The 24,460-nt window shown below is 37.6% G+C and overlaps 4 protein-coding genes and 1 long non-coding RNA gene across 5 annotated transcripts; 3 read left to right on the top strand and 2 right to left on the bottom strand.

Annotated features, from left to right (window-relative positions):
• Positions 1-6,484: 6,484 nt before the first annotated feature.
• Positions 6,485-8,053, top strand: LOC130746973 (transcription factor MYB13-like). The gene is made up of 3 exons (XM_057599778.1): positions 6,485-6,703; positions 6,818-6,947; positions 7,259-8,053. The coding sequence occupies exons 1-3, from the start codon at positions 6,571-6,573 to the stop codon at positions 7,899-7,901; spliced, it is 906 nt and encodes a 301-aa protein (XP_057455761.1). The 5' UTR covers positions 6,485-6,570; the 3' UTR covers positions 7,902-8,053.
• A 2,344-nt stretch (positions 8,054-10,397) lies between these two features.
• LOC130746972 (transcription factor MYB30-like) lies at positions 10,398-13,039 on the top strand. Its single transcript, XM_057599777.1, has 3 exons — positions 10,398-10,573; positions 10,690-10,819; positions 12,277-13,039. Exons 1-3 carry the CDS (start codon positions 10,441-10,443, stop codon positions 12,920-12,922), a joined length of 909 nt encoding a protein of 302 aa, XP_057455760.1. The 5' UTR covers positions 10,398-10,440; the 3' UTR covers positions 12,923-13,039.
• Positions 13,040-15,234: 2,195 nt separating this feature from the next.
• LOC130746971 (uncharacterized) lies at positions 15,235-16,186 on the bottom strand. The gene is made up of 2 exons (XM_057599776.1): positions 15,654-16,186; positions 15,235-15,572 (listed from the first exon to the last, which is right to left on the bottom strand). The coding sequence occupies exons 1-2, from the start codon at positions 16,018-16,020 to the stop codon at positions 15,316-15,318; spliced, it is 624 nt and encodes a 207-aa protein (XP_057455759.1). The 5' UTR covers positions 16,021-16,186; the 3' UTR covers positions 15,235-15,315.
• LOC130744943 (uncharacterized) lies at positions 16,067-18,590 on the top strand. Its single transcript, XM_057597101.1, has 4 exons — positions 16,067-17,068; positions 17,160-17,676; positions 17,760-18,286; positions 18,380-18,590. Exons 1-4 carry the CDS (start codon positions 16,067-16,069, stop codon positions 18,566-18,568), a joined length of 2,235 nt encoding a protein of 744 aa, XP_057453084.1. The 3' UTR covers positions 18,569-18,590.
• Positions 18,591-18,964: 374 nt separating this feature from the next.
• Positions 18,965-19,586, bottom strand: LOC130742939 (uncharacterized). The gene is made up of 2 exons (XR_009021305.1): positions 19,520-19,586; positions 18,965-19,437 (listed from the first exon to the last, which is right to left on the bottom strand). It is a non-coding gene; the product is annotated as an uncharacterized LOC130742939 (long non-coding RNA).
• Positions 19,587-24,460: the final 4,874 nt, after the last annotated feature.

Below are 24,460 nucleotides of genomic sequence, written 5' to 3'. Positions count from 1 at the left end.
TTCCAAATTATCCTTAGTCAATAATTACTCTTATACGTATTCGCGTATACGTGTATACAAATGTCAACTTCCAAAATTAATTTAATGACAGTCACATCGAACATGTGACATAATTAAGCTAATATTAGAAAAAGACTTTGCGCAAATAAAAAACTTAGTTTTACATCTGGCTGTAACATGATGGAGTTTTGAAAAATAAAGGATAAATTTAGTTTCATAAAACAAAATGGTATATTGTGAGATGGAGTGAAGGTATCTGCTTAATATGTTGGTTAATTATGTTCTCGGTTGAAGGTTAGAATGGGTAATTATGTTTGCTTTTGTTTCATTTCTCTATGCCTCTTTTTTTAATAATAAAATTATAATATTAAGCTTATTATAATCTTAGAAACAACCATTTCAAATAAAGAAAAAGTGACTCCGGTACTAACGGCGAGTGAAATGAGAGCATCCAAACCTTGACTCAATTGGTGAATACTGAATAATATCTCTCTAAAAAATCATGTTTTTTATAAAGAAAATATTTTATTGCGTATGAACAAGATATTAAAAATAAAAATTGCACATACGTGAAATAAATATGGTTACCTCTTACTGCCGTTCATTCTGCTAGTTTGATGGGTGCCCCTGTTTTTAGTTTCATAGTAGTTCCCCTGTTTTTACACACGCACAAATTTATAAATTGTGGAAGTCAAATTGTGCTGAACTCTACATGAATTTAGTTTCAAAAAAATTTATACATGAAATTTCCAGTAATCACTATTTAATTGGAGGAGATTGCAAAGAATCTAGAATATTAATTGTTGGCATTCTTTTGATAATTTAAAACTTTGGAGATATAATGGTATTATATAATTATATTGACTTTCACAGTCCCTTCTAGAGTTCTAGACTTTTATTACTGAATATGTGTGGAATGAAATCAATGATTGACCTTCACAGTCCCTTCTAGTGTTCATGTGTGAAATGAAACCGCTTTCACATAGCAAAATGCTGATACTATGTATACTTTTTATAAAAAAAAAAAATATATTTCCTAGTATCATTTTAATTAACAACTTCAGACCTAATAAGTACCGATCATACCTAAAAGTACTGTTAGAGTAGCCAAAAATGGTTGTTTAAACTTTTAAGATCAAAAATTTAATCTTAAGTGTCGTCCATTCATCGCATTTGGATAAAACAAAATCTGTCTCAGAGAATACGTATGTGGTAAAAAGCAAAAATTAACAACTTCATAACTTGTTGGTTTAAATTAAATTAAAAGTTTCATCCACTGAAAAAATTATATTTAAGTCAGATAGAACTTTTATAGCTAGTAAAACACATTAAAAAATGCAATAATTTTGTTAACTTTTAGAAACGTATTATTTATTTTCTTATTTTACTCTTTAAATTGTACTTTTGTGTCTCCTCATTTATCATTCTCACAAGTAGGGGTGGAAATAGGTCAGGCGGCTCGTTAGGGGTCTATGGCTTGACTCGTTAGAGGCTCGGCTCAGCTCGGCTCGTTTATTAAAAAGGTCAGGCTTAGGCTTTTTTAAAAGCTTGTTTAACTAAAAAGGGCAGGCCCAAACTATTAAAAAAGCCTATTTGGCCTAACAGGCCGGCCTATTTATATATTATTTTTATTAATAATATAAATAAATATAATATAATAATATATTATTTGATTTTTTAAAACTAATGTATAGTTTAGTATAAAAGAAAACCCCAAGTTCCTACCCTAACCTAGATTAGAAACGTTCCAGACATATTCAATGATACAGATTTAGTTTTTGAAATGCAATGATACATGTTTTTTTATTAGAAAAGAAAGTGCAATGATATATAAAAGACTTATTAGCCCGCCAGCCTATTCTTTTGATAAAATTGTCTGTTAAATAGGCTTTTAAGAAGGCTTGTAGGCCAGGCCAGGCCAAGCCACAAAATTTGGCCTATTGATAGGCCACAGGCCAGGCTTGGGTCACGAAAAGATAATGCAGGTCAGGCCTAGGCCACGCGAAGCTTGGCTCGGCTCGGCCTATTTCCACCCCTACTCACAAGGTATTATTTGAAAAAATATCAATTATGTTCACTTAAAATTTTAAGTGGACTGATAAATATAAATAAATAATTTTTTCTCCAAGTTAACAACTAATATTTAATAAAAAACAGAGAGTATGTATAATTTTTTTCCGCCTAAACCATCTTCTACTAGTTAGTAGATTTTAGGGCGTTTCGCTGGTACCAATTGAAGTTTATTCAAAATGAAATTTTACAATAAAATATTTCTTTCTATATATTTTAGTTATTTTTTAAAATAAATAGCAAAAAGAAGTTTTCCTTTTAATTTCCTGATTGTATAAATTCAAAAAAGGGTATAACTACTTCGAAATTAATTTTCTATTAGTCATCACATTGAATGTATTTTTTGAATGTTGAATTCCATTCAAAGTAAAGAGTAGAAAGTAGTAAAAAGAAAAAAGAAAAGATAGTATTTCTTTTCCGGTCATTGAAAAATCATTGATTAAAACTGGAGAAAAAGACAACATCGTGAAAATGGTTTGACTGTTTATGTGTTCGTGTTTTGTGTTGCCAATTTTCCTCACGTGTGAATATGGAATCAATAAGAGACCACGAGTTTCCTCTTAGTTTCGTGGAAGATAACATGTTGTAAGTGACATTAGCGTCACTATTTTCCTTTTTCATGTGAAAGGAAGAAGGGACCACATACAATTATTTCAATGGTTAACAAAATCGTCTTGCATATATAGCAGGTAGATTATTGAGTTTCTTAAGCATTTAGTGTTAGATTCAGTTCCTAACTGTGCGTATAAGGAATTGTTTATTGGGAGAGATTTACTAATTTAATGTAACTTCTGAATCTTAAAGATATTAATCTCATAACTGCCGATTGTGTGAATTGAGTATAAGACCATCCACAATGGATGGTTGAATCCTTTGTTGAAATGTGTTTGATTGTGTTTAATAGGTTTAGTGGTTTGTTGAAATTGGTTGAAAGGGGAGAGAGAGGGTGATTTTGTTGAAAAAATTAAACATGTTGAAACAGCCTGCGGTGTGCCACGTGGCGCAAGGCCAGTGGCCACCGCAGGCGCGTGGCCTGCACGCCGCGCCTTGTCTGCAGGGGAGAGAGAGAAAAATTTTCAGGCCCTACCACGTGGCTGCTTCTGGTTGGTCCGTCCGGATTTCGTTTTTCCTTATCTTTTGAACTCAATTATTTCATAAAAAAAAATATTTTCTGAAAAAAAAAAATTATACCAAAATTCATGATTTTTTTTTCTCTATAAATAGAGACTTGGTTCGTTTGATTTGGACACAGAAAAAAAAACCAAGTTTTTTCACTCTCTTATTATCTCTCTCACCATCTTATTTATCTATCTATTAGCATTTGTATTGAAATGGATCCCAACAATCCCCATTTCAACACCCAGAATTCTTCAAACAACCCATTTTACAACCAAAACCACAACAACTATGAAGATCCAAATCAAATTTCTTACCAACATCCTCAAAATCCCACCAATTATCAAGTCTCACATCAATTGTTCAACCAACGTCCTCAAAATCCAAACTATTATCAAGTCCCCCATCAATTCTCCAACCAACGTCCTCGAAATCCAAACTATTATCCAGATCCGAATCAATATTCGTACCAACCTCCTCAAAACATACAAAATTTTAACCAGTCATCAATTGTTCCAAACTCTCATCCATCTTATGGATCTGTGAGATATTCATCTCAAACACCTCAGTCTAGTGGTTATATGCCAGTGGTTCCTGAAAATGTTCCGAGTGTTGATGTAGCGGAATTTCCGGAATTTTCAACACAAGTCAATCTTGGTGGCGGGTCAGCTGATAATGAAGTCAATGAAATCACTCCTAAGAGCAAAAAAACCCATTTACCCGCATGGAACACTGCACAAAATCTAGTGCTAATTAGTGGGTGGATTAATTGCGGAACAAACAGTGTTGTCGGAAGAAACCAGAAAGGAGAAACATTTTGGAGAGATATTGCTGAGTATTGTAATGAGCATTGCTCATTCGATCCTCCGCGCGATTGGGTTGCCTGCCGAAACCGTTGGAATTATATGAACACAAGACTGGGTAAATGGATTGGCGCTTATGATAGCGCTAAGCGTGAGCATCGAAGCGGTTGGTCGGAGGATGATGTTATCGCAAGAGCGCAGGAATTATACGCAAGTGGGAAGATTGGTCAATTTACTTTGATGGAAGAATGGCGCGTTCTCCGTGATCAACCACGTTTTTGTAGTCAGGTAGGAGGAAATAGTGGCTCGAGAAGTAGTGGATCTAAGAGATCACACGACAGTGATGCAAGTGGCTCAAACTCTATAGGATCAATTCCTCGTCCAATGAGTAGGGAGACAGCTAAAAAAAAGAGTAAAAAGAAAATTAGAGAAGATGCTGACAAGGTGGTGGACAAAGAGTGGGATTCTTATATCCATTTCAAGGAGAAAGAGCTTGAAAAATTGGAAAAGATAGCATCGGTGCAAGCAGAGACTAACGAATTGATGAAAGAGAAGACTAATGCGATTAAAGAGAAGACTAATGCTAAGAAAGTTAGTATGTATCTAAAGCTAACTTCGGAAGAGCATCTCAGTGACCGTAAGAAAGAGTTGTTAGAGCAGTTGTCCAAAGAGCTATTTGGAAATTAATTTCAAGCGAGTCTTTGTCTGTATTCGGTCAAACTTGTCAGTGGTGTGAAGTCTGTAGTGTTTGCTTTAATGTTTGCTTTAATAATTTTCAAGTGGTGACAGCTATGTAATGTTTGCTTTAATGTATGGGTAACTGTGTTTGAATATGTACCACTCAATTCGAATCTTGTCCTTTTCCGACAACTTGTTTCAAATCCACCAGTGGTGTCAAGTCTGTACTGTTTTCTTTAATAATTTGCCCGTGGTGTTAGGTCAGTAGTGTTTGGCTTTTATGATTCTCGGGTAACTGTGTTTGAATATGTGCCACTCAATTCGAATCTTATCCTTTTCTGATAATTAACTCTGGTTGATAACTTATTTCAAATCCGGCACTCAACCACCATTCAATGTACCTACTTATATGGACTCATAGATCCATTGATGTACCAATATCCCAAATCTCTTCCAATCTACTTCAAATTTCACAAAAAATGGATCCATCTGAGTGTCCTTTTGATCTTGCAGCATACATTCAAAGTAGTCAAATTGAAGAAGCTTATGTACTCAACCGATTTAGAGAGCGTCGAAGAAAAATTCGAGAAGATACTGCACCTCGTAGTAGAAAATATCTCGGTAGAGATCATACAGAGGCAAACCAGAGGCTAATTGGCGACTACTTTGCCAATGAGCCTACATATGACGATGCAATGTTTCGTCGTCGGTACCGGATGCAAAAACATCTTTTCCTTCGAATCGTTGGTGACCTTTCAAGTAGTGATAACTACTTCACCCAACGCGTTGATGCAGCCAATAAACAAGGTATATCACCCTTAGCAAAATGTACCACAGCAATGCGAATGTTAGCATATGGTGTGGCAGCAGATGCGGTCGATGAGTACATCAAAATTGGAGGTACTACAGCATTGGAGTGTTTACGTAGATTCTGTAAAGGAATCATACGATTGTATGAGCAACAGTACCTGAGAGTCTCATCATGAACTGCAAGCAGATCTAGTGAAGCACATCTGGGCAAAGTTTGGAATGTCTCAGGATTGAAGATGATTTGTATCGTACTATTTACGTTATTTGTGTGTTGTGTGCTTAGTTTTCCCTTGTCTTGCATTTTAAGATATTGTGTGCTTAGTTTGTTATCTTGCATTTTATTTTAAGAAAATAAAATAAATTCTTGTATGCTTAGTTTGTTGTCTTGCATTTTAAGTTAAGAAAAAAAAATTATAGTCTATATTTTTTTAAAAAAAAGTCTATATTAAAAAAAAACAAATTGTTAAGTGTTTATTGTTTTAATTTAATTTAAATCGATAGTTGAAATTTTATGTAATTATAAAAACAAAAATATAAAATTAAATAAAAATGTGAAATAAAAAAGTGGTGGGGTAGGGTGAGTGGTGAGTGGTGGGGTAGGGTGTTGAGAGTTAAACAAAACCATTGGAGTGGGTAATTGTTGAAAGTTTGTTGAATTGGAGAGAGAAGATGATGTGGAGTGTTGGGAAGAGAAAAAGTGGGATAGAAAAGGATTAAACAAAACATTTTTTGTTTAACCATTGTATATGGTCTAAGATGTGAAATCAAAAATTATTTCACTTAGTAGAGTAGGAGACATGACATGACCATCGGTTAGTAAGTTAGTATCTGCCAAGAAAGACCCTAATTTAGAAGTCAGAGGATGGAAGAATCTTATGTTTACTGATTTATATACATTTTTTATTTTATAAAATATTTTAAGGATAATTATGAAACACGTTTCAGAAGTGTGAAAGTGTGGAGTATAAATCAGTCACTGGTGAGATTCAAGGAAACCCCATACTCACTCTATCACACATACATTACACACACTTGCCGAGAAGAAACACATAACACTCTCTGAGTCCCACACCTCTTCTTGCTTCTCACAAAGATGGCTAGAACACCATCCTGTGACAAAAGTGGACTGAGGAAGGGAACATGGACTGCAGAAGAAGATAGGAAGTTAATTGCTTATGTCACTAGATATGGCTGCTGGAACTGGCGCCAACTCCCCAAATTTGCAGGTAATGGAACTTCAAAGTTAAAATTTTAGCTGGATCTCTGTCATAATTAAGCTAATTAGTGAAAACTGATTTAATTATAGCCAAGAGCTAATGTTGCATTGGTTTTTTATGCAGGTCTTGCAAGGTGTGGGAAGAGTTGTAGATTGAGGTGGCTAAATTATCTAAGGCCAGACATCAAAAGAGGGCATTTCACTCAAGAAGAAGAAGAGATCATCATCAGAATGCACAAAAATCTAGGCAATAGGTATTATGATCATATCACTTATTGCAAGCTAGCTTTTGACCAAAAAAAAAAATTGCAAGCTAGCTTCTACCCGCAACCAAAAATTTACACTTTGCACTTCATCAATTTATGGGATCAAGATTTTCTGATCTGAAACAAGTCAAACAACGTCTCAATTTCTTATCCCGCCAATGAAATGTTGACATGTTAATTAAAATTTTATTGGTGGGAGAGAAAATATGACACCTTTTAGAGGCCAAAAACCACCCTCTCTACATATCCAAATACACTCACTCGAATGCTAATTTGATTTTTCATCTATTGACAAACAGATGGTCTATCATTGCGGCTGAGTTACCAGGAAGAACAGATAATGAAGTGAAGAACCATTGGCACACCTCCCTCAAGAGGAGAGTTCAACAGAATGAAGAAGCCAAAGTCTCAAACTCAAAAAATGAAGGACCCACTTCAGGGAATGGAATTGGCTCCCTTCAAGTTACTCCTCCAGCAACTTCTCAAATCTCAGACAGCACTGGTGCACTATCTCCATTCTCATCCTCTAGCGAGTTCTCTTGCATAAGTTCAGATCTGAATACTACTTCTTCCAGCAATGAAAAGTTGGTATTTGAAGATGATTTTGATTTTCTGGATGCATTTGCAGAGCATGTCAATGAAAAGTTCTGGTCAGAGCTTCAAATTGATGCTAATGGTGCTCTTCAAAATCAAGACACTACCCAGATTCTTGATGCTTGTGCATTATCTCCGAATCAATCGTCCAGCCAAAGTTTGGCTCTTGATAATGCCTTGGGCAACTTTCTGGATGCAAACACAGATCCAACAATTGATAATTTTTGGGGACAGCCATATGTTACTGACACGTCCTTTGCGGCTGAATCTGAATATTTTTCTATAGGATACGATGCAGATCTTTGGAGTCAAAGTGATTTGTACGACGAACCTTTTTGCTTATTCTAGTAAATAAATTAAATTACTCCAGGAGCATAAGTAATTTCAGAGTCACGCTTCTGTTGTATATAATATCGTTGTACTTTACATGAGAGTGAGTGCTGATGCCCCTTCATAACAACTCTAGTAGTTTATTGACATGAAGTCTATTTAACAACTCATTTTCACTCGGTTTTCTTTTATATCTCTTTTATATGCGTAACAACTCATAATGTTTCTCACCACTATTCTATTTTTATCGCTTTCTAAAAATAAAGGTGAAATGAGTGTCAAACAAAACATTTTTTTGGTAATCAGTTGATGAGCACTACAATGAAAGAGGGTTCTTACGGCGGTTGCAAATTGAACAGACGATGGTTAAAACCGTTGTAAAAGTATAATGTCGGCTTCTATCCAATAAATCGTCGTGAAACTGGCGGTCACCAAGAGATTTACCGGTGTCGATAGAACCGCCACCCAAACTGCCTCAACAGAATTAATGACGTACGGTTCCAACCATCGCCAAACTCACTTCAACGCGTACATTCTTACTTTTTCACAGTGATTGTAAACACTGCAGGTTAGGAAGGAAATTAGTGGCGGTTTGACCGCCGCGAAAGTTAGTCATGTAAGATGGTGAGTTTTTTGTTTTGTGAACTTAATAGATACATATCTCTAAATAATTCAATTTTTTAGTACAAATTTTTTTCACGCTAATATTCAGTAAATGATATAGTTGTAAATTATGTTTTTTTACATCGTTCCAATGGTTAACATTCTATCAATATAGAGATCATTGAAAATTTTTACTGACAGTTTTTTAGAAAGTCATCGGTAAGTTACCAAATGTAAAAGTTGTTGGAAGAACACCAATAACTTTCTTGTAAGCAATATTTTGGCATCCTTAACCAGTGTTATAAAACTCAGACCGGACCGGCTGGTTCAACCGGTTGAACCGGGAACCGGACCCTTGACCGGTCCGAGTCATTCAATGGATTGGCCATGCAATTCAACCGGTATGAACCGGTTTGGACCGGCCGGTTCAGAGAATAAACCGGCTACTCGGCCGATTTTAATGGACCGGTCCGTTTTTTTTTGTCAAAACTGTTTTTAATGTTCAAACTGTAATTAATTTACATTCAATGTTAATTATTTGGTCAAATGATATTTAATTGAGAGTTATTTAAAAAAATTGTCATAGCTAGGACTTGAACACAGGACCTAGAGGGAGGAAAGTTAATCTAAATTGCCACTACACCACTTTGTTTTTTGTTAAGAATAATGCATATTATTTTATATATATGATATACTAAGGTTATATTTTAAATTATTATAATTTTTTAATATAAACCGAGTCAAGCAATTGAACCAATGACCCAGTGGTTGAACCATTGACTCATTGACCCAGTGTCTCGACCGAGTCGATCACCTGTCCGAGTCTGATAACACTGTCCTTAACCATCAATGACAATTTTCTGACGACTTTGATGACCTGATTATTCTTGTTTTGTTTTAAATGACTAACAAAAATATCATATATATATACATATATATATTATAATAATAATTATTTTTTTATTAATAATAATAATAAATTGTATTCTAAAATAAAAATAACAAAAATAAATGAAAGATATTAAGAAACCCTTAAAGCTCGAAATGAATACCACAATTGCAAAAAAACAAGCTGGAAGTCCCTAAAAGATAGTTCAAGTGATGGTAAGAGTTGAAGACATATAGGTTGGGGAGTGGAAGGTTCAGGGATCGATCACTGAATGATGCAATTTATCTTTCTAATATAAAAAAAAAACAAGCTAAAAGCATGAAAACTGCGTCTTTCAAAAGCTATTGACGGTTTTAATCCATACTTATATATTACGGATGGTAAAAGTCATTCGTACTTGTAGAATATTGACAGTAAAAGTGGTAAGCAATTTTCTAACAGCGACGACCATCAGTACTTTAGTAATGTTATAGTCATTGGTAATCTTCTGCCTTAAATTTCCACCAGTTTACCAACAGGGTGAGCCGTGGGTACCAAAATAAGATTTTTTTTTTCCAGGTCAATGAAAAACTATTAATTAAAACTACAGAAAAATTCATCATCGCGTGAAAATGGTTTGACTGTCCTTTGTGGTCGTGTTTTGTGTTATGAATTTTCCTCACATGTGAATTTGAATTCAAAAAGAGAGGGCGAGTTTCCTGTTAGTTTCGTGGAAGATAAGTTGTTGTATGTGATATTAGCGTCACTAGTCACTATTTTCCCTTTTCATTTTCATGTGAAAAGGAGGAAAAAAAACACCTGCAATTATTTCACTGGTTAGTGTCAGTTAATTAGTATCTGCCAAGAAAGATCATCCAGTACCTTATTTGGAAGTCAGACTAGGAATCTTATGTTTACCAATTTATAAACATTTTATTCATACACTAATATTTTAAGGATTATAACTAACACGTTTTCAGATGTCAAAGTGTGGAGTATAAATAATCACTGGTTTTCAAAGAACCCTTGCACTCTCACTCACTTTGGGTCTGAGTCGTCCCACACGGCTTCTTGCTTCTCGCAAAGATGGCAAGAACACCTTCGTGTGACAAAAGTGGAATGAGGAAAGGAACTTGGACTGCAGAAGAAGATAGAAAATTAATTGCTTATGTTACTAGGTATGGTTGCTGGAATTGGCGCCAACTCCCCAAGTTTGCAGGTAATTTAACTTCAAAATTGAAATCTTAGTTGGATCATTATCATAATTAAGCTAATTAGTGATTATTGATTAAAGTCAAGAGCTAATATTGGTGCATTGGTGTAATTTCTATACAGGTCTTGCAAGGTGTGGGAAGAGTTGCAGGTTGAGGTGGTTGAATTATCTAAGGCCTAATATTAAAAGAGGGAACTTCACTCAAGAAGAAGAAGATTGCATCATCAGAATGCTCAAAAAGCTAGGCACTAGGTATGATCATATCCTACATATTGCAAGCTAGTTAGCTTCTCTCCCCAATGTTTGCATTTTGCACATCTTTCCAAATATTATGTAGTGATTTCTTATCTCACTAAAAAAATCTTGAAATTTTAATTAAAAATTATGAGTGAGACAGTTATAAATTTACATGGCGATTTTTAATTTATATGTACAAATTTTATTTTTTTAATGGAGTCTGAGACTCATTTTAGAGATAAAAAATTTATTGGATCAAAATCTTCAATCCCTAAATAATGTTGCAATTTCTTATCCCACCAATAAAATCTTGACATGTAATTGAAGAAGTCTGATCAAAATCACTACAATAGTGTTGAGAGCAAGAGGGACGAGGAGCTTCGCGGTGGCATTGAGTGTAGTTCTAGAGATCCATTGTTGGTCCCTAGGAGGGGTTCCTGTAATGACACTCAAATATCTAAGTTAGAGGTCAGGGAAGAAAAAGATGAAGTTGTATCAATTCTAGAAAATACTATATGTGTCATAGTCTTCTTAGGACTTACCTTTTACGTGTTTGCATCGATTGGAGAAATCAGAGATGTAATGAGTGTTGGGCACGACTTCAAAGGTCGATTGAAGGGTCTACATAGGAGCGTACATGTTGTTTGCTAGAGACTTTAGATATAGACTTCTGATGGAATGACACAAACGTCCTCGATTTTAAGCTCAAAGGTGGAGTTGCCATGATCAGAAACCAGTATGATCAAGATGTGATGGTTTGTGGCGATCGGTTGTGGGCCCGGTCAAAAGGATTGTCGGAACATTAACCTCCACCTAGCTCTAGCATTTGAGAAAGGACGCTGAGAGATAAAGAGTGTTGAGTTGGGAGTTCATTCACGGAACATTATGCCAATTGAAATTAAAAGACATGAGTGAAACAGTTATATACTTACATAATGATTGGTGTAACAGAGGATTGAGAAACGGGTTTTATAGACAAAAAGTTTCAATCCCAATCTTGAAGGACTATAGTCCATAGGACTAACCCCCTTTAGAAACATAATTTAATTAAGCATTTCTGGTCATAAACGCTTATTCATAAGCTATTTTAAAAATTCTATTGAAATAAATTGAAAATAACATATTTTAAAATTTTTATTGAAATAAATTGAAAATAATTATATATAAGCATAAGCTCTTTTTCATAAGCTATCATGAGTAGCTTATGAAAATAAGCTCAAAACAGCTTATGGTAGGTCATAAGCTGTTTGCATAAGCTCTCCCCAAATACTGACATAAGAGCTTATGCTATCAGATAAGCTCAAATAAGTTCTTCTAAACGGGGAAGTATAATCATATTAATTACAAGTGAAAACCACCCTGCATATTCAAGTAGCATCAATTCAATGGATCTTAGAATTTCACAATTGAAATATTGGTCAATAATCTGAAGACTGTAATGCTAATTTTATCTTTGATCTCTTCATAAGCAGGTGGTCTGTCATTGCGGCTGAGTTGCCAGGAAGAACAGATAACGAAGTGAAGAACCATTGGCACACCACCCTCAAGAGAAGAGTTGAAAAACAAACCTCTAATACTAATGAAGAAGCCAAAATAATCTCCAACTCAAAAAATGCAGAACCAACAACAGGAAGGGACTTGGTGACCAAAAATGGAATTGGTTCCCTTCAAGTTACTCCTCCACCAGCAACTTCAATCTCAGACAGCATTGGTGCACTGTCCCCGTTCTCATCCTCCAGTGAGTTCTCTTGCACAACTTCAGATCAGAAGTTGGTGTTTGAAGATGATGACTTTGATTTTCTGGATGCATTTACAGAGCATGTCAATGAAAATTTCTGGTCAGAGCTGCAAATTGATACTAATTATGCTCCTCAAAATCAAGACACTACCGAGATCCTTGATGCTTGTGCATTGTCTCCCAATCAATCTTTGGTCCTTGAGAATGAATTTGGCAGCCTTCTGGATGCACTTACAGAGCCAGCAATTGATAACTTTTGGGGACAGCCATATGTGACTGACACGTGCTATGTGCCTGAATCTGAATATTACTCTACAATATATGATGCAGATCTTTGGAGTCAAAGTACTTTGTATGATGAGCATTATAGCTTGTTATAATTATATAATGAATAATTTTACTCCAGTCTTGGTGATTAAATTTTAGCCTCTACACTAGTATCATGTATGTATGATCACTATACATGTGATGTCTTGAATAATGAATTGTACTTCATACGAGGGCAAGTGTTGAGCTCAGGTTAATAAATGCGATTAAGAGTGTTAATTGAAATTTTGAATTATTATAGAAGGAGAGTATTGTTAGAAAAAATAATATGCTTGTACCAAAAAAAAATTGTGGGGCATTGCTATGATACCATGAAAATGAGATAGTTCAATATGATTTAGTTCATTATTTATGACTATAAATGACCGAGTTACAAATTTAAAAAAAAAAAATCATCATAAAAGAAATCATGACAAATCAAAGCAAAAATTACCAAAATTCTCAATGTTGACAGAGTACTAAAGAAATTGTCCTAATTGAGATGTAATTTTATTTAGAAAAGTTTAGAGGATGGTGGAACTATCCCATTTAATTTTAAGATATTGTCACAACTTTTAATGAAATCCAATAGAAATATTTATGAATTACTCCATGTTTCTTTGTTACTATCATTTATGAGTCATTTTAAGAGCTTTTTTATTCTTAGATATAAGTCATCAATTTATAATATCGATAAAATATGTTTTTTTTTTAAATTACCCTCATATTTAAATGAAATAGGAAATTAAATGTGATTTATAAAAAACTAATTGAAGAGAAAATTCATAAGTAATATAGGAAATGCAATAAAAAAATTTACTAATTTAATATCGGTAATAATTTTTCTTAATCTTAAAGAATTAGGTAGAAATAACTTATAAATAGAGACGAAAAAATACAAAACTACGCTGGAAAATTAGCAAGAATTAGTATATGATTTAGAAATTCACAGTAATGCATGGTGGAATTTGTCTGTTTGTTCATTAATTGATCTGGATAGCTTCTTGGTCAATGTCATGTTGTACTTTAAGTATTGCCAAATTGTAAGTAGTCATATTAAACACGTTTGTTTACTGAAATAAAAAAATTGTGAAAAGGTGATTACCTGACGCCATGTCAATGTGCTTACGCATTAAGCGCGTCCAAATTGCGCCTGTCACCTCAGGAGAAGAGAATCTGTATCTAGGCCGCCAGGAAGAGATGTTATAATGAATAACTAATGATCTCATCATGAAAGCTTTCTTTGACCTGAACTAATATAATGCCACTATCTGCATCCCTTGTGACTTTGTTCCTTAATTTGTTCCTTTCTCATGGCATTATAGGCACCAAGGATATAGTATAATTCTTTTGTTAATCTTTTACTAATTAAATTATTTTTTTGGGTTAAATGTGTTCACCGTCCCTGAACTTTGAGCGAGATCTGGTTTCCGTCCCTCGCCGGAAAATCTTCCTAACCCCATCCTCAGACTCAAGTGTTTGTACGGAAACCGTCCTTGCCGCCGGTATAGCTCCGGCAGCCGTGCACGTGGTCGTGCCACGTCATTTAATGAAATGACATGGCATTTAAATAAAAAAAAATTCTTTTAAAAATTATAATTAAGCCCTCTGATTTAACCCTAACTAAACTAAATAATCCTAAAACTAATTAACCCTAAAACCTAATTAAACTTGACATTTACCCCTTACTATTCACCCATCTCTCGACCCACCCTTCAATCTCTCTCAGTTGAAACCTAGCTTTCTATCCCAGGCGAAGAGCGAAGAACTTTGACGGCGGCGACGACGAACTTTGACAGCGGCGATGGCGAGGAAGGCGACTGGAATTGACGGAGACGAAGGTTAGTGTGTCCTCTGCTCTGCCTATCTCTTTTGTAGCTCAACATGGTTTCTATTTCTACCTTGGTTTCTATTTCTGCCTATCTCTCTGTTCTTACGATTTTGGTAGGGTGTATGGCTTTGGTTGTGTCGGGTCATGCATTCTTGCATTGGGTTGTTGTTCATCAATTTGTAGACTCCAATGTTAGCATTATGTTCCTTTGTCCTTTCTATTTCTATCATGATGTTGCATGTAATTAATCTGCATTTCTATCAGGATGGCTTTCAAAGCCATTATTCATCACTCTGGACAATTTGTTGAGGAGCCAAGGTTGCACTACGTAGATGTCAAAGAAAACACTGTGGATGCTGATAGTGATAGGTGGAGTTATTTTGAGAGTCTTGATGTAGTTGCTGAGCTGGGGTACACAAAAGGAAAGTTCCAGGTGTTTTGGATGAAAGACGAGGATTTTGCAATTCACAATTTCAGGCCTTTGTCCACTGATAAAGAGGCAATAGAGTTGGGTAAATATGCTGTAAAGAGGGGGGAAGTACATCTCTTTGTTAAGCATGCTCCTGATGAACTGCCAACTACTCCAATTGATCTCCTCAGGGTACTTGATGGTTCAAAGAAGAAAGCCAAGAAAGTTCAATCAGGTGATCCAAAGAATAAGGACAAGCAGTTGGATGGTTCAAAGAAGAGAGGGAAGCAAGTGGCTGTGGAGGCTACAAAGAAGAAAGGAGAAGCAAAAGAACCAAAGAACAAGGGGAAGCAAGTGGCTGTGGAGCCTCCAAAGAAGAAAAACCAGCCATTTAAACCTCCATCCAAGAAGCAAGTGGATGCACCACTGAAGTTACCTGGTCTTGATAATTTTTGTGTTGAAAAATTTTCTCCAACAAAGAGGCCTGCCAAATTCAAGTTGCCAGTGAGGAAGTCTGATAGGATAAGAAGCAATGTTGTCAAGTCAAAGTCCAATAAGAGGTTACCTGTATTGTTGCTTCTAGATAGTGATGATGAAAGGGAGACCGTTGTTGATAATGGTAATGTAGATGCTGCTGCAAATGTAGATGCTAGTGGTGACAATGATGCCATTGCAAATGGAGATGTAAATGAAGTTGCTGCCAATGATCCCATTGCTGATGGAGTTGCTGCCAATGATCCAACTGTTGGCAATGTGCATGTGGTTGTTACTGGAAAGAAGAATGGAAAACATCCTACATTTGATGATGTATATGAAGATGATGATTCTTTCAATCCATCAAGTGACACTGAGGATTCCACAGCTTCTGTACATTTCAGTGATAGTGAAGAGGAAAGAGCTGCAAAGGTTAATGATGACGGATTTGAAGGCATACCAGTTGGTGTTGCTGAAGCTTTGTTAAATGAGCAGATAAGGCAAATGGAAGAAGGTACCTATGAAGTACATGGTGGTGGGGCAGAAAATGTGCTTCCTCAATATGATGATGCTTTTGATGGTGACCATGAAATGGAGGCTACTTGGGAAGATGAAGAGTTACATAGTATGTCTGAAGGTGATGATGATGATGTTATTGTGAGGAACAGGAGTATGAGGTTTCATGATGAGGATATGAGGGCAGAATTTAACTTTAGAGTAGGTATGGAATTTATTTCATTGGAAGAGTTTAAGGTTGCTGCTAAGGACCATGCTGTTCTCACGGGAAGGGAGATTTATTTCCCCAAAAATGACACAACCAGGGTTAGGGCTGCTTGCAAGAAGGATTGTAAATGGGTTATGTTGTGTAGCAAAGTGGGTGGGAGACAAACTTTTGCAATTAAGACATTGAGTGGCCCTCATACTTGTGCCAGAGTATTCAACAATAAGAATGCTACTTCCAAATTTGTTGCTAAGAAATTGGTGGAGAAACTGAGGGGTTCAAGGACAATGAGGCTCAATGATGTTGTTGATGAGATGAGGTTGGGTTTTTCCACTGGCATCACAAGGTATAGAGCTTGGAAGGGAAGACAGCTTGCTTTGCAGATAGTTGAGGGAGATGCAAGCAAACAATACACATTGCTATATAAATTCAGTGCTGAACTGAGGAGGGTTTGTGCAGGAAATACATGCAAAATGCAGTTGGAGAATCCTGCTGGAAGCATACAACCTAGGTTTGGCAGATTCTATATGTGTCTAGAAGGTTGTAAGAGGGGATTTCTTCAGGGTTGTAGACCCTTTATTGGATTAGATGGTTGTCATTTAAAGACAATGTATGGAGGTATTCTCTTATGTGCTGTAGCAAGGGATCCTAATGACCAAAACTTTCCCTTGGCTTTTGCTGTAGTGGAGTCAGAGTGCAAGGAAAGCTGGCAGTGGTTCCTTGATCTGCTACTGCTTGATATTGGTCCAGATAGAAGGTGGATCTTCATATCTGACCAACAGAAGGTAAAGTAATTTATCTTTCTTTGTTATCATGTTCATCCTTATTTCATTATACTACATGATTATGAATTTCTGCTTGCGTACATGCTAATAGGGGCTACTGAGCTGTTTGGAGGGATTTGAACACAGGTTTTGTTTGAGGCATCTTTATGCAAACTTCAAAAAGAGGTTTGGAGGTGGGGTTGTAATTAGAAACATTATGATGGCAGCAGCAAAGGCTACTTATCGCCAGCAGTGGGAAGCAAAAATGTTGGAGCTGAGGGAACAAAATAATGCAGCATGGGAGTGGATGATGGGAATACCTACCAGGACTTGGTGCAAGCATGACTTCACCTTCTACCCCAAGTGTGATGTGCTCATGAACAACTTGTCAGAGTCATTCAACTCCACAATTCTATTGGCAAGGGACAAGCCAATTCTGACCATGATGGACTGGATCAGAACATACTTGATGGGAAGGTTTGCAACCTTGAGGGAGAAGTTTCACAAGTATAGAGGGGAGGTAATGCCTAAGCCTTTGAGGAGGTTAGCATGGGAGACTGATAAGGCTTCTCATTGGTTTCCAACAATGTCCTCAGAATGGAGGTTTGAAGTGAAGCACATTGTATTAGGTATGGTTTCCAATAAGAATTTATACACATTGTTTACTTTCATGGATAATGGCTGTCCTAATCCTGCAATATGTTGCAAACAGGTGAGGGATTTGTGGTGGACTTGAGCAAAAGTTCATGCACATGCAATCTGTTTGATTTGGTTGGCATACCATGCAGGCATGCAGTGGCTGCCATAGCATGTAAAAGGATGAAACCAGAAGATTTTGTGCATCCATACTATAAGAGAGCTGCATATGAAGCTACATATGGGCATGAGATCACTCCTATCAATGGCCAAGAGTTATGGCAGCCTACAAATGACCCTGAGATACTTCCTCCCATAAAGAAGAGAGGGCCTGGAAGGCCTAAGAAGCTGAGAAGAAGGGACCCCTTTGAAGATTTAGGTAGCACAAGACTCAGCAGGACTGTTGCTAAACACAAATGCAGTAGGTGTGGTCAGCATGGCCATAATTCAAGGAGATGCCCAAATCCAGTGGAGAGTCAAGAACCAGAAGCAGGACAAGGGTCTGAACCAGGACAAGATCCAGTTGCAGCAGGACAAGGATCTCAGCCAGTTGAAACACAAGAGGATGCATCTCAGGTCATCAATGCCACACAAGATGCAAATGTAAGTAAACTTATAACATGTGGTCTTATTTTAAACAGATCTACAAGTTTCTCATCAAAAATAATGATTAATATTCATATTGTTCAACATCAGATCCAGTTTGATGAAATACCTGCCATGCTAAGGGAACAATGGGATCAAGACATGGCAAGATTGCACTATGTTCATGGAGCAGGGCCATCTAATGTTGGTGGTGGAAGTGGATCTGCTGGTGGATCTGCTGCTGTTCAAGAGGAGCCATCTCAAGTTGTGCAGGCACTCCAATCTCAAGTTGCTAAATGAGAGGGTTGAAGGTTGTTGTGGTTAGTAAGGGCTCGGTTGTGGAGCAATAATGGAGGGCTGAAAGATATTTAATGTGAACAGACCAAGTGGGAATATTTTGTGGTTTGTTGGCATTACTTTTGACACCACATGGGTGCACATTTTGATATCGTTTAGGAAGCACATGGGTTGAAGTGTTTGTTGTTGTTTTTTATGTAATTTGGACCACTTAAGCTTTGTTTAGAACCATTTTGTATTCTGAATGTGTGGATGTGTGGACCACTTGACATTGAATTATGAAGCTTGATGTTGTTGGCATTACATTAGTCAAAGATTCTATCTTTCACTTTACTTTATGTGTCTTCTAGTTCTTTTTACCTTTCAATTACAAATGAGACATTATATACATCAAAACAATGTTGAAAAAAGAAACAATTCCATTGCCATTTCTTCTGAATTCAGGAACTTGTTACAATAAAAACTCCATTACATGATTCTACTTAAACTCAACCAACCTACCCAAATAACTTCCAAAACATCAACATAACCTCCATTCCCTTCTCAGATTACATTTTTCTTCCATAAAGGAAGCAAAAGCTAACAACCCAAGCTAACACAACAATCAGTATGGCTGCAAAGGCCATTTTCTTATTCAGCAGCTCACAGTCAAGCTTCCTTTGAAGCTTGCTAATTTTGTTCTTGCTTTCCTCCAATTTCATCTTTGTGTCCTCAAATTTCATCTTTGTATCCTCCAATTTCTTCTTCAATTCATCCAATTTGTCCTTTGAATCTTCCAACTCTGTCCTCAACATATCAACAACACGTTGTGTTCCTGAACTTTGGACTCCTGCATCCTCATCCCACAGGAAGAAACCACAGTCCCTGGGGGTCTTTAATTACAATGAAAATGAGACAGATTAACATAGCAGTTCAAATTGACAGATTAAAGGAAAAAGAGAGGCGATAATTTACCTTGAAATTCCTGCATCTCCAGAAATGTCTTCCTGGATTTTCAGGAGTGTGAGATGTCAGGTACACAATGAAGGTATGAAAAACGGTAGAAAGGGGGGGTTTGAATAACGTTTTCAGTACAAAACTACCACCTTAAAGATTTTGACAAATCTTTCGAGAACTTAAATGCTAAAGATAAGAGATAGAAAAGCACACAAGGATTTTATCCTGGTTCACTTGATAAATCACTCAAGCTACTCCAGTCCACCCGTTAAGGTGATTTCTTCCTTCTTAGAATGAAGGCAATCCACTAATCAGGTAAGAGTTACAACTGCACTTGAAACCTACAAGTGACTAACAATTACACTGACTTAGCTCACACTAAGATTCACTCTCTTAGTCTTCTCTAGGATCCGATCAACCTTGATCTCCTAAAGGAACTACCACTAAGATTCACTCTCTTAGTCTTCTTAAGGATACTGACCTACCCGGTCCCTTAAGGAAAATCAAACAACTGTTTGAGGTTGGTGTTTACAAGGGTTTGCTTCTAAATAAGCTGAGTGTAAACTAAATAAATTACAAGATGAAAGAAGGCTTATAATATTTTTGAATATGTCTTGCGCGTGTGTATTGCTTCTTGCTATTCTTCTTGCCGCTTCTTTCAATCTTCAGCCTCTATATATACTCCAAGGATTAGGGTTGAGCGTTGCATGGGAAATGCTACCGTTGGAGGGCAGTTCTGGAAAATCCAGCTTCTGCTGTGGCTGAGAACGTTAGGTAGGTCGTCAGGAAGGTACACTTGCTTTTGTACTTGGATAGCGACTTGACCTTTTAACCTAGGAGACTTCTGATCAGGGGAATACTTCATATTGAAACTTGTGAAGCCGGTTGATCAGAGTCAGAGGGAAAGCACAGATCCTCTGACCATTGTATCTTCTGATTCTGAACTCAGAGGGAAGAACATGGCCTTCAGAGTTTCTTGCTTCTGGACTTCAGAGTTTCCACTATTCAGCTTCTGGATCTTCAGAGTCTTCTACACCATCAGAACATCTGAACCTTCAGTGTTTCTTGGCTATCAGAACTTCTGGATCTTCAGAGCTTCTAGCGACTGAGTCCTCATCAGAGTTTGTATAGCTTCAGAACTTCTGAAGCTTTTCCACTGTTCATACTGAACATGGTGAATGCGAAAGCGTTGCTTGGGTTACCCTTTATACACAGTGCTTCTGATTTGTGTGAGATTGAGTTGAGGTCAGAGCCTGTAAATAGCACACTCAGAAAAACACGTTAGAGTACCACAATTGTTCATATCAAAAGGTTAACTTGTAATCATCAAAACATAGAGTTGTACTACTAGATCAAAACTTGTTCTTACAATCTCCCCCTTTTTGATGATGACAAAACTAAGATTTTTGATGAACAATTCTTAAACATTAAACTGAATTCACTCAGAGTTTAGAGATATAGAATAAGACTTATCCTGATGTGAATAGTTTATCTTGCTCATTCTGAATTCAAGTCACTGCTTGATTCTGAGCTTAGCTCCCCCTGAATCTAATACTTGATGAAAACGTTAGTAAAGTCTAGATTCTGAGCTAAAACATATAAGAGTTCAGAGTGAAAAGCTTATGACATAGATGAAAAACGAATAATCAGAGCGCATAATTGATCAGAGTCATGGACAAGGTATCAGAGTCTTGGGTATCAGAGTCAACTTAGAATCACTTCAGAAGAAGTGAAATGTATTCCTTGTATTTGCCCAGTGACACATCTATGGTCATGAAGGTGGAACTCTTAAATTCTCCAAAGGAAAAATAAGTCACACTAACACATCTTACACATCAAAAACTGGGTGTACTCCCCCTTTTTGTCATAAGCAAAAAGCTTGGGGTGTGAAAAACTCAGCTTGAAGTACAAGGTACTCCCCCTTAGAGAAGGTCTAAGTTTAAAGAAAATGAGAATGATGTAAGAATCAGAGTTAGGCGAAAATAAATAGAAGAGTTAATGCAAGGGATGAACGTTTACCACCGGTCAAGTGAGTAAATAGAAGGGTCAGTTACCAAGAACTTAACCTCGAGAAACTGTAGGAGCATTAACTTTCAGAGAGAAAGTGAAGCCTATAAAAAACGTTGGAGAGAAAGGTAAGCTTCACACCTCGAATAATTTTCAGTAAGAAAAAAATGGCATCATACAGAACGACATTAGAAGAGCTCAGAAGGAAGGCTTTTGAGGAAGATATGTTCCTCAATATTAGGCATCCCGATGGTACAAAGACCATACAAGAGCTGACGAAGACACTGCTGGAAGAAGATCTTGGTCTAGAGATGGAGAAAGATCTGAAGGAGTTCCTCTGCTTCGTGGAGGAGATTCAGGAGCTTTGCCAGCGGGAGCTGAATCTGCTGGAAGAGAAGGAGACTGTGGAAAAGAGACTCAAGACGACAGAAGATAGTCTAGAGAGAGATGAGCTGAGCATCAAACTCGGCAACATAGAGTATACACTGGATCGTCTGGAGAAGGAAAGAGTGGAGCAGCGCCAAGAATGCAGAAGAATGAGGAAGGATCCTCCATTCTAGATGTAGGGAATAATGTATGATGGAAAGAATTATGATGTGAACATAGAACAATTATGAATAAAACAAGTTTTGCAAACATATGTGACACAAATATATATAGATATATGCATATAGAATCACAAACGAACAAATGAAAATAAGTAAATAAAAAAAGGAAACAGAGTTTAACAAAAAGGAAAACAAAGTAAACGAAAGAAGAAAAAGAAGAGATCCTAAGACTAAGGTTTGTCAGTGCGTCGCAGAAGTTCCATCATCATTTGCTTCATCTCAATCAGCATGGATTCATGAGTGTCAAGACGTTGTTCCATGAGGTCGAGTCTGGATGAGCTTGTCTGAGTAGAGCTGGAAGGAACGTTCTGAGCAGCTTGAGGTTCTGGAATGGAAGCAGAAGTAGCAGGAGTAAACATAACTGGTGCAAGTCGCTCTGCCTCAGCCTCAGCTTCAAGACGCTCTGCCTCAAGTCTGGCTTGTTCAGCCTGAGCTGCTGCTTGACGTGCAGCTTCTTCTGCTTGCTCTTTCTTTCGCTTGGCTTCTTCAATAGCTTCAAGAAGCTTATTTCTCTGTTCTAGTTCATGAAGAGCCACCCGTCTAGCAAACCTCTGCTTGGCAGCCTCAATCCTCTGACTTCCCTCTGCATGCAGGAGCTGCAACATGATTGGAAACTGAGCCACTAGCCAAGTGCTCAAATTGTTCCACTCATCAGCCACATGTTCAGCATTCTCACTGAGATCAGTCTGACCGTGCACATTGCGGAGCCTCAAGGAGGCTTCATGATAGAAAATATTGATGCACTCAGAGAGAGATGTGGGTTGGAGGTGAGTATAGGGAATGATGGAGAGGTTGGTTTTAGGAGAGGCTGGGTGATTGCTGCTATGAGCTTCAGAGGCCACTTGTGGAGAACCAATGTTAATTATGGGAGCATTGGGTTCAGAGGTTCCACGGTGAGGGTCTGAAGTTTCAACCAGAGGGTGAGGTGATCTAACCGAGGATTGGTTAGACACTGATTGTTCAGGTTCAGGGTCTGGTTGAATGGGCTCTTGTTGGTCAGGGACAGGATGAGCTTGTTGAACTAAGGGGTCTGCCTCTTGGATAGGATTGGCCAAGATAGGTTCATCTGGGTCAACTAGACGTTCAGGTCTAGGGCCAGGATATTGCCTAGGGCTTGGACAGGTAAGGTAATATTCTTCCAAGGCAGATACCTTTTCTTTCCTAACCTCCATGAATTTTCTAATTGATTCAGAGGTATTGGAGGGAGGAGAGTCAATGACATTGATTGGGAAGGATACAGGGGTGAAGGCTGTGGAAGAGTCTGTATCCGTGGTTCTGGCAGCAGGACGTGCTGATGCTCTGGGAGCAGAGTGATCAGACGTTCTGGGTTGTGGTTCTGTTTGGTTGGGCTCGGGTTGGTCATGGATGATGGGTTCAGAAGGTAATGAGTCGTATGGAATGGTAAGGAGAGAGGTTGGATCTTCTGACCTAGAGGTTTGGGTCTGAAGCAAATTCCAGAGAGGTGCTTCAGTAGGAGAAGGTTGAAAGAAGGAAGATCTTGGGGAATGTGGTGGAGTGGTGGTTTGTGCGGCTGGCTGGGATTCAGGAATAGGAGTGAGGGGATTTGAGGAGTGTTGAAGTAAGGCAGAAATAGGAAGTGCATCAAATAAGTTCAAATCATCATCAGAAGCAAGTGCAGGCTTACTTGTATGTGCTGATGATCGAGTCACTCTGGCAGGAGCTTCAGTCCTTCTGACCTCTGCAGCAGCTGGTTCCACCCGAGTAGGCTTCACCACAATTCTGACCTTCTTCTGCTTCTTCTTTGGAGGACCATCCTCACTATCATCACCATCATCATCAGCAGGCTTGCCTTCGGTTTCTTGACCAGAGGGACATCAGATTCCTCTGAGGATTCTTCCAGAACCATCTTCCTCTTGGTTTTCTTCTTGGGAGGAGAAGGAAACTCTGGTGCTGGTGGAAGTCTGCTGACAAAATCATCAAGGTCAATCTCGAATCCTTGAGCCCTGAGGTCTTCAACATAGCATCTGATGGCGTCAGGATGGTCTGCTTGAGTCCACAGAGGGTAGTCATTCAGAGGCATTCTTCTTCCTCTGATCTCAGAAGATGTGTCTTCATGAGCAGGAGCAATCTTCTTCTGGATTAAGCCCATTTTCTTCAGAGAGTTGGCAGTGAAGACATCACTGACAATTGTGCTCAAGTCCTCTGTGCAACCAGCATTGATCAAATCTTGCACCAAGTTGCTTTCAATGAGAAAGTCTGAGAGCAGTCTCCCAAAAGGGATATATTTGATTGCAGACTTGATGGAGGCGGTGGTGCGAGACTTCCGGATGCATTCCTTCAAGTAGGAGAACAGGAAGTAGGGAAGGCAAATCTTCTCCTTGTC

Source organism: Lotus japonicus, chromosome 3 (genome assembly GCF_012489685.1).
Source record: "Lotus japonicus ecotype B-129 chromosome 3, LjGifu_v1.2".
Lineage (NCBI taxonomy): Eukaryota > Viridiplantae > Streptophyta > Magnoliopsida > Fabales > Fabaceae > Lotus > Lotus japonicus.
This window is presented reverse-complemented; position numbering and strand designations above follow the sequence as displayed.